The 13618-nt window shown below is 32.4% G+C and overlaps 2 protein-coding genes across 9 annotated transcripts in view; one reads left to right on the forward strand and one right to left on the reverse strand.

The window, feature by feature from the left end:
• Positions 1-13618, forward strand: part of LOC145314679 (large ribosomal subunit protein bL20-like) — a 184246-nt gene that overhangs the window by 83229 nt on the left and 87399 nt on the right. The gene's annotated exons all lie outside the window — the stretch shown is intronic.
• The window catches only part of LOC145314672 (ubiquitin carboxyl-terminal hydrolase 32-like), a 37061-nt gene continuing 23447 nt past the window's right edge, over positions 5-13618 (reverse strand). The window contains exons 32-45 of one of the 7 annotated variants that reach the window (XM_080154676.1): positions 13054-13238; positions 10958-11074; positions 10183-10335; positions 9846-9975; positions 7006-7177; positions 6461-6549; positions 5890-6076; positions 5326-5511; positions 4449-5189; positions 4167-4241; positions 3422-3537; positions 2401-2824; positions 1446-2155; positions 5-1135 (exon numbers count right to left, since the gene is read on the reverse strand). In XM_080154676.1, coding sequence (XP_080010802.1) covers positions 2730-2824; positions 3422-3537; positions 4167-4241; positions 4449-5189; positions 5326-5511; positions 5890-6076; positions 6461-6549; positions 7006-7177; positions 9846-9975; positions 10183-10335; positions 10958-11074; positions 13054-13238 — 2246 coding nt within the window. In that variant the 3' untranslated portion in view covers positions 5-1135; positions 1446-2155; positions 2401-2729. Of the gene's footprint in view, positions 2156-2400; positions 2825-3421; positions 3538-4166; positions 4242-4448; positions 5190-5325; positions 5512-5889; positions 6077-6460; positions 6550-7005; positions 7178-9845; positions 9976-10182; positions 10336-10957; positions 11075-13053; positions 13239-13618 lie in introns of all 7 variants that reach the window. The other 6 variants (XM_080154678.1, XM_080154675.1, XM_080154681.1 and 3 more) reach the window with 6 other exon arrangements.

The raw sequence follows: 13618 nt of genomic DNA on the forward strand, positions 1-13618 counted from the left end.
ATAATCTTGTTGTTCATTGATTGGCCTTGTTTTTTTTTAGGCTTGGATATCTTTATTTCATTTCATGGTCTTTTTTTATTATTGGTCCATTAAAAAGTTCAGGAAAAAAGGATAGTTTGTTAAAAATATTTGTTGAATCATTTAATCATAGAAAAATCTATAAAGTAAAGTATATTTTATACTAACTATCCCCTCTTCCTGCATAATAGTCTTGTTTAAAATGCACATATTGCTTTATAACAAAAAATAAATTCATCACAAAATTAAAATTTTTAAATCTACAAAAGTATTCTTTAAAATAAACCTACTTAAACTTTTATTTAATTGGGAAGTTTCACGAAATGCATTTGAACTTAATTTAGTGAACCGCATATTTTTTGCTAGTTAATGGGTTATTTTAATGGCATATATTTGAAAGAATTTCAATTTTCTACCACGTTGTTTTAAAAATATCAAGACTTGAAAATCGTCTTTTTGTGATATATGCAATTTAAAAAGACGATTTTCAAGTCTTGATATTCTAAAAACTACGTGGTAGAAAATTGAAATTCTTTCAAATATATGTCATATAAATGTAGTTTAACCAATTAGCCAGGTCAAAATATGCGGTTCACTAAATTAAGTTCAAATGCATTTCGTGAAACTACCCCTTTTGCACCTAAAAACTTAAGATATGTTTTAAAAGTGTCAAATAACATTGAGATCATAAAAATAAATTTAGAAAATATCAGGCCGTGACAAAAAAGATAACAGATAAAATGCTTCAAAAACAAACATAAGATAAGATAAATCTTTACTTTAATTAAATAAAAATAATAACTATCAATAAAATTTAGAATAAAACTTTCTTTTTCTGTACAACTACAGTAAGGTATACATTAAAAATCTAAAATTTAGAAGAAAACAAACAAAATATGATTATTATAATATGATTATAGTAATAATTTTAATTATATTTCTATTGACATTGATAAATTTAAAATCACAGTAATAATTTGTTTAGATTTTGTATGATTATTATTTGTATTAGTTTTAGTATATAGTGGTGTTTTCAGGTTTTACTTTATCATTTGTAGGATCTTTGATTTTAATTTACATCAAGAAAATGCCAATTTTTATCCATTTTACTCTAAAACTATGAAGTAATATATTAGGTATGAATTTAAAGGGGGGAGGCAGAAGTGCCACTTCTTGAAACCAAAACAAAGATGCTCGTTCTAGCTTTTGTATGCAATTTGAAAAATTTGAAACTATGAAAAAATAGCGACATTATCGTCAAATTACATTGGAAAATTGCAGTTTACGTCAATTTGGCAGTCGTTTCTTGAAAATTCCTACTTTATTGAAGTAAAATCTTATGCCAGTGCTCTACCTTTTAATTTGGCTGGTTCCCTTTAAGATGCTGTAAGACTGTAGCACTTTTGCCCCCTCACTTTAAACCTTACTTTAGATCTGATTATAAATAACTCATTTATATAGTAACACTAAAAATCTTAATAATTAAATGAAAATTTTAAAAAAATTTGAATGGAAGACATTACAATTAAAATATTATACAATAATATTAAAGCAAGAGCCACTATTAAGTAAAATTTTCAAATTTAATAGTCTTTAAATATATTATGGAACTCAATATAAGTGATTGACTGATAATAACTTATATGAAATGAATTTCTAAATTCTGTACCTATAACTTTTCAGTATAAAAAGCGTAAAAAATGAAAAATACATCTTAGGCATGTGTTTGCTAAGTAGGTAATTTTAGGAAGAGTAACTTCAAAATTGAGTAAAGTAGGGTAAATAAAATTGGTAAAAATAAATTTATTAAGAAAAGCTTTAGGGAGTATTAAATAGGGCAAGGCTGGTATCACTAATAAATCACATTTATTTTGCATCAAATCTTAAATTAGTATCATGAAGTATGTAATATTTTTTAAAAATAAATATAATTTTAAAGCAATTTTGATAATTTAACACTTCATGATCATAAGTTAAATCATAAAGTAGGACAAACTAAAATTTTACAAAAAATTAAAAATGTGAATATCTAATAAAAAGATGTTTTTCTTGAATTTTAAAAAGAGTGCGTTTAAGATATGTTTATCTAAGTGTATCTTTATGATTATGAAGGTATTATTATGCACATTTAAACTTCCTATAAATGAGTATCATTAAATAAATAATAGGTAATACTTAAAACACTATTCTCTATCAAATTATGAAAAAATCATAAAAACTTCTTTTAATATAAAATAATAAGAGTATTAACTATTATTAGCTGCAGGCAAAATTTAAAAAATTATAAAAAAAAACAAAGCTGAATTTAGTTTCTATTCCTTAATAAACTATAAGGAATAATAGACTATGGTGCGTAGCTGCTGCTTAATTCAAAGATCTGACTTTTTAACAGACATTTGTAAATCTAATATTATTATGACGAAATAACTTTTTATTTCTCGGCTTTTTGTATTTTGTGTGTTGAACAACTATCCAAACTATATCTTTAAAAGCTTATTTACTATAAGCCCAAACTATTTTAATAACGTGCACAGCTGATTTGTATCAAGCTTATTTTCTTTGAAAACCTTTAATGTGCAAGACTCTACAATAACTATGTTTATTATCGACTAGGAGTTGAGTTGTGGAGAAATTCTTTCTTGTTATTATGAGTAATCAAATCACTTGACTTTGTTGATTTAACATGATTGGAATTGAATCGTTTTATATGATTACATGATTGCACATTGTTTCTTGAAGTCACTATCAAATTCTTCATCTACAGTGCTTGTGTCGGGCTGACGGCCAGTTAGGTCGGGCATGTAATCTACAACATGAAATATTTGAAAACTACATGATAAAATTCTTTGGGATTTTGCAGGGTGGAATTTTACAATGGACGATAAAACTAATCTACAACATGAGATATAGTATTACTTGGATGCTGCACCAGATTTTTATGTACTCTGCATGATAAGGTGATGCTCACAGCTGGCTAAAATGATAATAGTCTCCTACCCCCTGTCCATCCTACTGAATGAAAGAACTGACCAATAAATGAGTTTCATATTAGCAAGCTGTCAATATATGTACGTATATCCTATGTCCATTTTAACAACATGAAATATTTTAAAACTACAAGGTATTAAATTAGAATCCTTTTAAGGATCTTCAGGGATGGAATTTTACAATGAAACCTACCTCCATTAAAGATAAACAAAATTATTCGTTAGGTATGAAGATCAAAGTTATTGTTACCAATGAAGCTACGCCCCTAAATGTATCAGAGGAGGAGATACCTTCCCCTAAAATAGTTACAAACCTTGCTTGAAGAATCTTCACTCTAAAGGAATATATTATCAGTTTAGAAGAGACACACACAGACATCCTATTACTTTACTATGCAATGCTAAAACACACTAACCTGAAGTGGATAAACCTTCTCTCTCATATAGAAGGATATACGCTGTGCTCTTGTCAATATTCTTGACAGAAACCTCTTTGCACGAGGAATCATTGTGACAGTACCACGTGTTGTTACTAACAATTATTAATACCTTCAAGTTTCAAAATGGATTTACTATTACTTTGATCTTACACCAGAATTCCATGTTTACTAATAAAGTGAAACTTTTAGCGGGCTAAAGTAACGACCTCCCCCCCCCTCTAACCTTTTTACAATATTCCCTCCCCTCCAACTGTATAAACGAACTGACCAATAATTGACTGGGGATCAAAAACCTAGAGGCAGATAAAAAAAATAACCTTCGGAAATAATATCCCCGTATATTATACAATATACATTATACATTCATTATTTTTAAATACAATTTTTATTGCGCAGATACTCTTTAACAAAAAAAGTTTCTTTTGGCTAAAACCCTAAAAAAAGATTAGTCGATTAAATTTTTACCATATTTTTTAATGTTTACTATTTTTACAGCGAGGCTTTAAAATTTATTTATCCTTGTTACTTAAGGGATAAAAAAACTCTTTGAAAAACTACTAGGTACATGTTAAGATTGGATTTGAAAATATAAAAGGTTATGATAGTTTATATTAAGTATCTGAAGAAGGTACATATTTGTACGTGAAACAATTTCGAATGCAAACCAAACTTGATATTTAAAAACTTGTGAGATGGTGATTAAATGTTGACGTATTAATTCCTTGTCTTTCCATAAGATACATAATGACCTCCTCCAAGGACTCCAGAATGACTCACCATTGCATACATGTTATACCTGAATACATAAATTGATATACATTATACATCCCCAATGAAGTTAAACAAAATACCCATTCTGTACAACAAAATTATTAGTTGAAAAGTTTGGACACTACAATTTTGACATTTAATGTTTAACATGCATAATTTTTGAAACTTTGTTAATAATTTTTGTCTTTTTCATTTAAAATAGTTTATTGCTAGGTTAAAATAAGAATCTTACTTGATATTAAGGGGATGATAGCCCGCCTCCAGATTATGTTCATGAAAGTCTTGAAGATCACTGTCAACAATCGGATGCTGGGCCAAGGACGTCGATATAGATCGAACTCGCTGCCCACTTGACCGACTGTTTAACCCAGCTGCCGTGGCCGGTTTATTTAAAGCAGATGCGTTACTTGATGTATTGGCTTGACTAGAAGAAGGAGTTGGTACTAAAGGTTGTGCACTTGATGACTTGGTTGACTGGCTAAATGAAAAATCCGCGGCGGAATCAAAAACGTCTGAATTAGCACTATCACCACGTTCCAGACGGCTACCAGCCGCCGAAAATCCGCCAAAAGCAGCGGATGCTTGAATTGATTGGTTACTATTGTTATACCCGTTGTTGTTGCTTGCTATATTACATTGGCTAAGATTTGCTTCGATTCCAGAATCATTTGGATCCTCCATGTCCATGTTAAGGCTGTCAGATTGTTGAGAATCTGAGCGCGTTGTGGCGCTACTGTTGCAATCAGCTGTTGTTGCACTTGCAGCAAATACATCAGCTGATGTCGCCGCTGTCGTAGGCAAACTGTCCTCCGACAGCTGATCAGCACCCATAGTACTGCTGCTGTCAGCTGCAGATAAATCGCTGCTGCTGTTGCTGAATCCAGCTGTCGGCTCAGTGTCCTCCATGATTGTTTCGGCCTTCGAGGCCATGGTTGTGCTCAGACGTGAAGATCGTTTGCTTAGCTCTTGGTACCTTAAAAATATAAAATAAGGATTGGAATCAGGATTTATTTATCGTCAACTGTCCTTTCCATGCTTTTTCTATGATTATTTTATTTTTTGTCAAAATCAAAGAATCTTTGTTTAAGCAGAAAATAGGAAAATTTTACCTTTTTAAAGTTTCTGACGGAACAGCCGCTAGGTAGTCAGTAAAGTCGAGGCCATTGATAGGGAAATCCACAATCTTGTGAGACTTGATCCACTTATTGTTGACACACTGGAACCTCTTGAGGTGGATGATAAGGACAGGTGGCAGCCGCCAGATTTGTAGCTTCTTTACGGCTAACTGTTGGCTTCTAAATAAATAGAGAGGTAAAAGACAGGGAAAAAGAGAATAATGATTTGCATTCCCGATGATTATAAAGAAATTTACTCTATCTTCTGTAAATTAAAATCATCGGTTAAAAAGTTCGGACACTTCTGGTATTGAACCATCCATCAAGAATTGATAAAGGTACGTTAAGTTTTTAGCCAACGAATAAAATAAGTAATGTGTTTATAACTGTATAATTTATACTTCAAGTGCCCTAACACAAATGATATGTTTTATTTTAATCTATATACCTAGTCTAAAAGGTGAAGAGTATCTATACAGATTCTCAAGACTCTCCTATACTTTATTTGACTGTACCTATAAAAAATAAGTAGTGTTTCTGCTCTAAATTTCTACTTACTTGCAGTTGGAGCAGTACACCTTCTCATTTTCTCCCAGATGTTCCTCCTGAGTAAATGCCTCCAGACACTTGCCCAGCGTGATTGGTTCAGTGGCCGCCCGTCTGCTTGCCTCCACACTGCTGTCCTCCAGCCAGGTACGCTCGGCTCCAGCTAGGTACCGCAGGTGTAACGCGGTCGGGTCCCAGTCTAAATAGAAAGAAATTAGCTGGGAGAAGGGGACATTGGTATGTTTATTACACAAGGTCTCTATGTCTTATGATAAGGATTTCCTATTTGTTGACATAACAACCTTGGGGACTTTTAGAAATTTTGATTGATTGCTTCATTTAGGAAGTGTTCAAACTTTTTAACCACTAATTTTAACCTACAGAAGGGATAATTTTGTGTGTCTACATAATGAGTAAACATCAATTTATCGACCATTGTCTTATCCCTTTAGATCCCAGAGAAAATGAATAGAATCTGGAATATTACATCCTCTGCACATCTTACTAACTACACTATATAGAGTAGCTATACATCTTACTAACTACACTATAGAGTAGCTACACTGATGATTATCAATCTTACCTATAGCTAGGAAACTAGAGGGAGTAGATAAAGGTTGATTAGAATCTGGAATATTACATCCTCTGCACATCTTACTCCAAGGACACCAACTAAATAAAAGATTTTTAGTATAATGCTTAAGGAAAATGAAATGTGACTAAATGATATTTTGTACTTTCCCAAAAAATACCTTGTGAGAAAAGGACCCCACCCACCTCCCTTATTTTTAAATTACATACCAATAAGGTTTTTTTATGTCTTATTCTTGCAGTAGGTCCTAACCCTGTGGGGCCAATACGTGGGGGGCTACACTATCCCGTTTATAACCTAACCTAAAGGGAAAACCTATATGCCCCCTCTTCGTTTCAATTTATTTTAAATTAAGGAAGTTGAGTTCTTTCCTCAGCTTGGCACTTTGATGGAAACCACCTAATATTTCAATACTGCATTATGACAATAATACGAACAGATTTTCCCCTTCCCTTTCTACGACATACATTCTGAACATTATGATTTTAACTTCCCATCCAGTTAAAAATGGATAGATAAAACCTAAAACAAATTACCTGCACCAGGCCCCGCCAGACTTGACCGCTCGCAGCACAAAGGGATACTCATAACCCAGGCTGTCATCACAATCCAGTGCATGGTTGGACTGGTGGTTACTGCCACGGTCCTGTTGGGGTGGCAGGGGGGACACTAGCCGGGATACTTGCTCCCACACTCCAGCATATAGCTCTAAAATAATGCAAAATTAAATGTTTGTCAAAAAAAGAGAAATTAAGGCCTATGATAAATTAGGAAACTAAAGAGAAGACAATGGCCGATAAATTAGTGTACATGCCGAATGATGATACACAAAATTACCCCTTCTGTAGATTACAATTAATTGTCAACTTTTTTTAGACTTTGGGGACTAGTATAATAAACAGCACAATGACCTCTCCCTCCCTGACAATAAATACTATGACAAACGAAAAAAGTGAGCAAAAACGGAAAACTTTATAAATTAAAGGTTGAACAGATAACTAAATCAGGGTATTTCAAAATATTTGTAATTATACCTTGACCAGTAGTTTGTGTAGAGTAGGGTACTAACAAGGGTATTCCAAAATATTTATAATTACACCTTGACCAGTAGTTTGTGTAGAGTAGGTTACTAACAAGGGTATTCCAAAATATTTATAATTATACCATGACCAGTAGTTTGTGTAGAGTAGGTGTACTAACAAGGATATTCCAAAATATTTATAATAATACCTTGACCAGTAGTTTGTGTAGAGTAGGTTACTAACAAGGGAATTCCAAAATATTTATAATTATACCTTGACCAGTAGTTTGTGTAGAGTAGGTTACTAACAAGGGTATTCCAAAATATTTATAATAATACCTTGACCAGTAGTTTGTGTAGAGTAGGTTACTAACAAGGGTATTCCAAAATATTTATAATTACACCTTGACCAGTAGTTTGTGTAGAGTAGGTTACTAACAAGGGTATTCCAAAATATTTATAATTATACCATGACCAGTAGTTTGTGTAGAGTAGGGTACTAACAAGGGTATTCCAAAATATTTATAATTACACCTTGACCAGTAGTTTGTGTAGAGTAGGTTACTAACAAGGATATTCCAAAATATTTATAATAATACCTTGACCAGTAGTTTGTGTAGAGTAGGTTACTAACAAGGGTATTCCAAAATATTTATAATAATACCTTGACCAGTAGTTTGTGTAGAGTAGGTTACTAACAAGGGAATTCCAAAATATTTATAATAATACCTTGACCAGTAGTTTGTGTAGAGTAGGTTACTAACAAGGGTATTCCAAAATATTTATAATAATACCTTGACCAGTAGTTTGTGTAGAGTAGGTTACTAACAAGGGTATTCCAAAATATTTATAATTACACCTTGACCAGTAGTTTGTGTAGAGTAGGTTACTAACAAGGGTATTCCAAAATATTTATAATTATACCATGACCAGTAGTTTGTGTAGAGTAGGGTACTAACAAGGGTATTCCAAAATATTTATAATTACACCTTGACCAGTAGTTTGTGTAGAGTAGGTTACTAACAAGGGAATTCCAAAATATTTTTAATTATAGCTTGACCAGTAGTTTGTGTAGAGTAGGTTACTAACAAGGGTATTCCAAAATTTTTATAATTATACCTTGACCAGTAGTTTGTGTAGAGTAGGTTACTAACAAGGGTATTCCAAAATATTTATAATTACACCTTGACCAGTAGTTTGTGTAGAGTAGGTTACTAACAAGGGTATTCCAAAATATTTATAATTATACCTTGACCAGTAGTTTGTGTAGAGTAGGTTACTAACAAGGGTATTCCAAAATATTTATAATTATACCTTGACCAGTAGTTTGTGTAGAGTAGGTGACTAACTAGGGTATTCCAAAATATTTATAATTATACCTTGACCAGTAGTTTGTGTAGAGTAGGTTACTAACAAGGGTATTCCAAAATATTTATAATTATACCTTGACCAGTAGTTTGTGTAGAGTAGGTGACTAACAAGGGTATTCCAAAATATTTATAATTATACCATGACCAGTAGTTTGTGTAGAGTAGGTGACTAACAAGGATATTCCAAAATATTTATAATTATACCTTGACCAGTAGTTTGTGTAGAGTAGGTGACTAACAAGGATATTCCAAAATATTTATAATTATACCTTGACCAGTAGTTTGTGTAGAGTAGGTGACTAACAAGGATATTCCAAAATATTTATAATTATACCATGACCAGTAGTTTGTGTAGAGTAGGGTACTAACAAGGGTATTCCAAAATATTTATAATTATACCTTGACCAGTAGTTTGTGTAGAGTAGGTTACTAACAAGGATATTCCAAAATATTTATAATTATACCTTGACCAGTAGTTTGTGTAGAGTAGGTTACTAACAAGGGTATTCCAAAATATTTATAATTATACCTTGACCAGTAGTTTGTGTAGAGTAGGTTACTAACAAGGGTATTCCAAAATATTTATAATTATACCTTGACCAGTAGTTTGTGTAGAGTAGGTGACTAACTAGGGTATTCCAAAATATTTATAATTATACCTTGACCAGTAGTTTGTGTAGAGTAGGTTACTAACAAGGGTATTCCAAAATGTTTATAATTATACCTTGACCAGTAGTTTGTGTAGAGTAGGTGACTAACAAGGGTATTCCAAAATATTTATAATTATACCATGACCAGTAGTTTGTGTAGAGTAGGTGACTAACAAGGATATTCCAAAATATTTATAATTATACCTTGACCAGTAGTTTGTGTAGAGTAGGTGACTAACAAGGATATTCCAAAATATTTATAATTATACCTTGACCAGTAGTTTGTGTAGAGTAGGTGACTAACAAGGATATTCCAAAATATTTATAATTATAACCTTGACCAGTAGTTTGTGTAGAGTAGGTTACTAACAAGGGTATTCCAAAAAGCTCAGGTTTATATTTTCCAGAAGAGAGGAAATAGAATTCTTGGGCCGCCATTTTCCTATGGAGACAAACCACAATTCCCTGTAAATATATTAGATAAAAATGTGAAGTCAGAAAACTCTTATCACACAACATGTGCAATAAAATATGCATCCTAGTAGAGTAGGTACAAAAATAATATGAATAACATTGGAATAGTTATAAGTTTTTCAAAAATGTAAGTACCACATTTGTGCTAATTATTCTTTTTGAAAAGTGTGATTAGGTTTGGAAAATGCAACTACATACCTGTGAATGATCTCCTAGGTCAGGTGGCAACGAGGTTGACCCGCCCCTGTCGCTGTCCAGCGTGCCCGAGGTCAGCGTGCTGCTGGCAGATGAAGCTCGCGAGTGTTGCCTCCGGGGCTCAGATAGGTTAACCCCATCAGGTTCGTTGTTACCCTGAGATATTAACTATTGAAAATAAAATTGTTCTTAGAATTATAACTGCAAAAAGTAAGAAATGAAAACAATTTCTATAATATAAAAAGGGGTCCTTAAAGGTTGATCGTTTTCGAGGTCTTTTTGGACATACACATATTTAGCAACTATATCCTTATAATAAAGTAACAGTATGTATGTCTGTCTGTTTGTTTGTTTGTTTGCACCAAAGGATATCGTTTGAACCGATGTCGTAAGCGCAGCTTCCCAAAAAAATCAGCCCTCAAAATTTATTTAACTTTTTCTTTTTAAATCTAAAATAAAAAGTTGGATTTTCGAATTAAACTCCTCCCTCCTCAAGTGCCCCTAAAGGCCACTAGGGGCGTAGCCGCTAGTATCCTATTACAGTATTAACAGTTATGTTGTCCGAAGCTTAAGATCTAAATAACTACTGAACTGATTGGGTTCTCTATTTTAAGTAACCTTCACACAGGTCATCTGGTGGTTTTTGGCTATTCTATATTTAGACTTAATTCATGGCAGGGTTTTAATCTATTTTTTACAACTCTGCCCTGTCGAATACAAACCCCCTAGATGCTAGGAGCGTAGCCGCTAGTCAGTAAGTATATACCACAGTATTTACCTCAGTCAAAGAAGAATCACTGTTAGTATTAGAGCATTCAGAGTCTTCTATCAGCTTCTTGAAGTTTTCACTCCCCTCCTTTGCATCTACCCCACCCTGTGGGCCGCTGACGTCACTCTGAAGTTCACAATTTCATAAATACAAGATTATATAATTTTCATTCAAAATAACAGATAACCTTAAATCATAAGCATATAAATTATCCTTTTTTATGTTTTGATAAGTGTATAAAAAAGCTTTTCAAACTAGTGTAAAAATATTCTTCCCCTGCACACATTTCCCTATCAGAAATCGAATATTTCTTTATTTTTTAGTATTGCAGCAACTCTATAACTTTGACATATCCGTAGGTCCCTGGATTAATCTTTCTACAGGGATCAAAAGGGATAAGACAATGTCTGATAAATTGATTTACTCCCCAATGATGATACACAAAATTACCCCTTCAATAGATTATAAGAAGTTGTTGAAACGTTTGATCACTCAGCTTACTGAACCAAACAATCAAAATTTAAATAATCACCACAATGTTTAAGCCAACGAATAAGAAACTACACACTTTGGGGACTAGTGTAATAAATATAGCCAAATGTCCACAACCTCCCCGATCTTTCTGTCTAGACTAGTCCGTCTTTATATTTGGAAATTGTCAGGGAAAAGGGACCAGTATAATGGTAAAGGTACTACCAACCCACATCCATTATTTATACCCTTCATATCCACTTCCCTTTGATTACATAGCACAGCCATTTTTACTCTGAATTAAATTACTAGATCACGCCCCATGAGAGATTTAAGTCAAAACTAGAAAGTCCATATTCTGATTTTTTTTGTAATATTGTTAGCTTGCTATTGAAGCGCTATTTAAAGACAAAGTCGTCCTTGTTGATTAAAATTTTGCTTATTTAAAATCTAAATAAAGGTCTTTTAAGCACTTACAATAATTTACTAAAATAACAAAAATTAAAAGTAAAGATAGTGAAAAAGATGAAGTCTACACAATATCAAAAAACGAAAAAATAGTGAAAGTGAAGAAAAAAAGAATAACAACGTGATAGAAAAGTACCTAACAGTGGCAGAAAACAAAATAATAAAATTAAAATAACTTGATGTTGTATGTTTTATATACCTACGGTGTCTGTAAGTTTAAAAAAAAAAGAAAATTATACTGAAAATTGAAATTCATGCAGCTAGAGAAAAATAAAGAGAAAATAAAAGACTAGGTAAAGTTAAAATGGGGCTAATTAAATTGAATCTAAAGAAGATTATAAGATTGGATTAAAATAGATATCAATATTTTAAATGTGTCACTTTTAAAACAAACTCATTTTGAAATAGTTGATGGTTTAGTATGGAAAATAAGGTATAGTCACTTTCAAAACAACGCCTCTAAATGGGCGATTCGTCGTATTTACACAGTGGCTTTATTAGGTTAGGTTAGGTGATTGCCCCGCAGGGTTTGAACCCCCAGCAGGGGCTAGAAATAGGAGAAAAGCTACTGTTAAAATACGATGAAACGCCCCTTTAGAGGCGTTGCCACGAAAGGGACTATACTCAAATATTCTAATTAAATCCAATCTTATCATTTGTCATGCAATAACAGACCGTAACCAAAGGTAAGCTAAAACTAGAATTTTTTTCTTACTTGACATTTTTTCATTTTGACCTCTTTCAAATTCATTATTTAAATTTCAAGAATTTTATGATGATGAAATATATAATGTTTTATAAATAAAAAAAAATAGCTTGAGATAAAGGCTCCATTTAGGGTATTTCTATTTTGACTAAATCAATAAAATCAAATGAGAAACCATTAAAACAAACAATAACGATTACAATTCTTAAAGGCCTTTTGCAAATCAAGAAAAATATATTTTTGATAATTTTAAAGATTTCTAATTAATGGAGCCTTTAATCTCAAGTAGGGGCTGATACTAAAACTTTAAAGAATAATATTATTAATTTATATTGAAATTAATTGTTTTTAGAAATGTAAAGTATATTAATACAATGGTTATCTATGAATTTGGTATTTAAAAGTTTAAGTATCGGACCCTTGTAGTGTAAAGCACATGCTAAAGAACTGGAAAGCATACCTTAAAACAAAGTGTGATACCAGGCATGCAGAAGGATGTATGCCATCTTACCTTCCCACCACCCTCGACACTACCCTCCCCATCATCTACGTCCCCACCCTCTAGTTTCCCCTTGTTGACCTTCCCCTCCTGTGGTTGTTGTTGCTTCTTGTTGGTGCTCGGGGACTCAGTCTTATCTTTGCATCCTATTAATTTAGCTTTGTTATAATCAGTGCTGTGGAGTCGGAGCCGGATCGCTCGGATTCACCATATATTTGGCCGAAGCAGAATCCGGATCTATTTCTGGAAACGTAGATCCGGCGATCCGGGTGTAGCAAAAAAATATTTGAAAATAAAAGATTTTTTAAACCTTGATTAATCTTAATGTTTAGATTTTATAATTTGGAAACTATAATTTGATGTACATCCTCAATGAAAAAAAAATTATCCCTTCTAAAAATTGGAATAATTGGTTGAAAAGTTGGGACACTACAAGCTTAAGACAAAGGGATATTTGCATGAAGTGCATTTAAAAAGTTTGATTATAAGAATAAGTTATGAGAATAGCATCTAAGATATATAATTT

The sequence above is a fragment of the Acartia tonsa genome, chromosome 3, assembly GCF_053477335.1.
Source record: "Acartia tonsa isolate MP-2025a chromosome 3, ASM5347733v1, whole genome shotgun sequence".
NCBI classification, from domain to species: Eukaryota; Metazoa; Arthropoda; class Copepoda; order Calanoida; family Acartiidae; genus Acartia; species Acartia tonsa.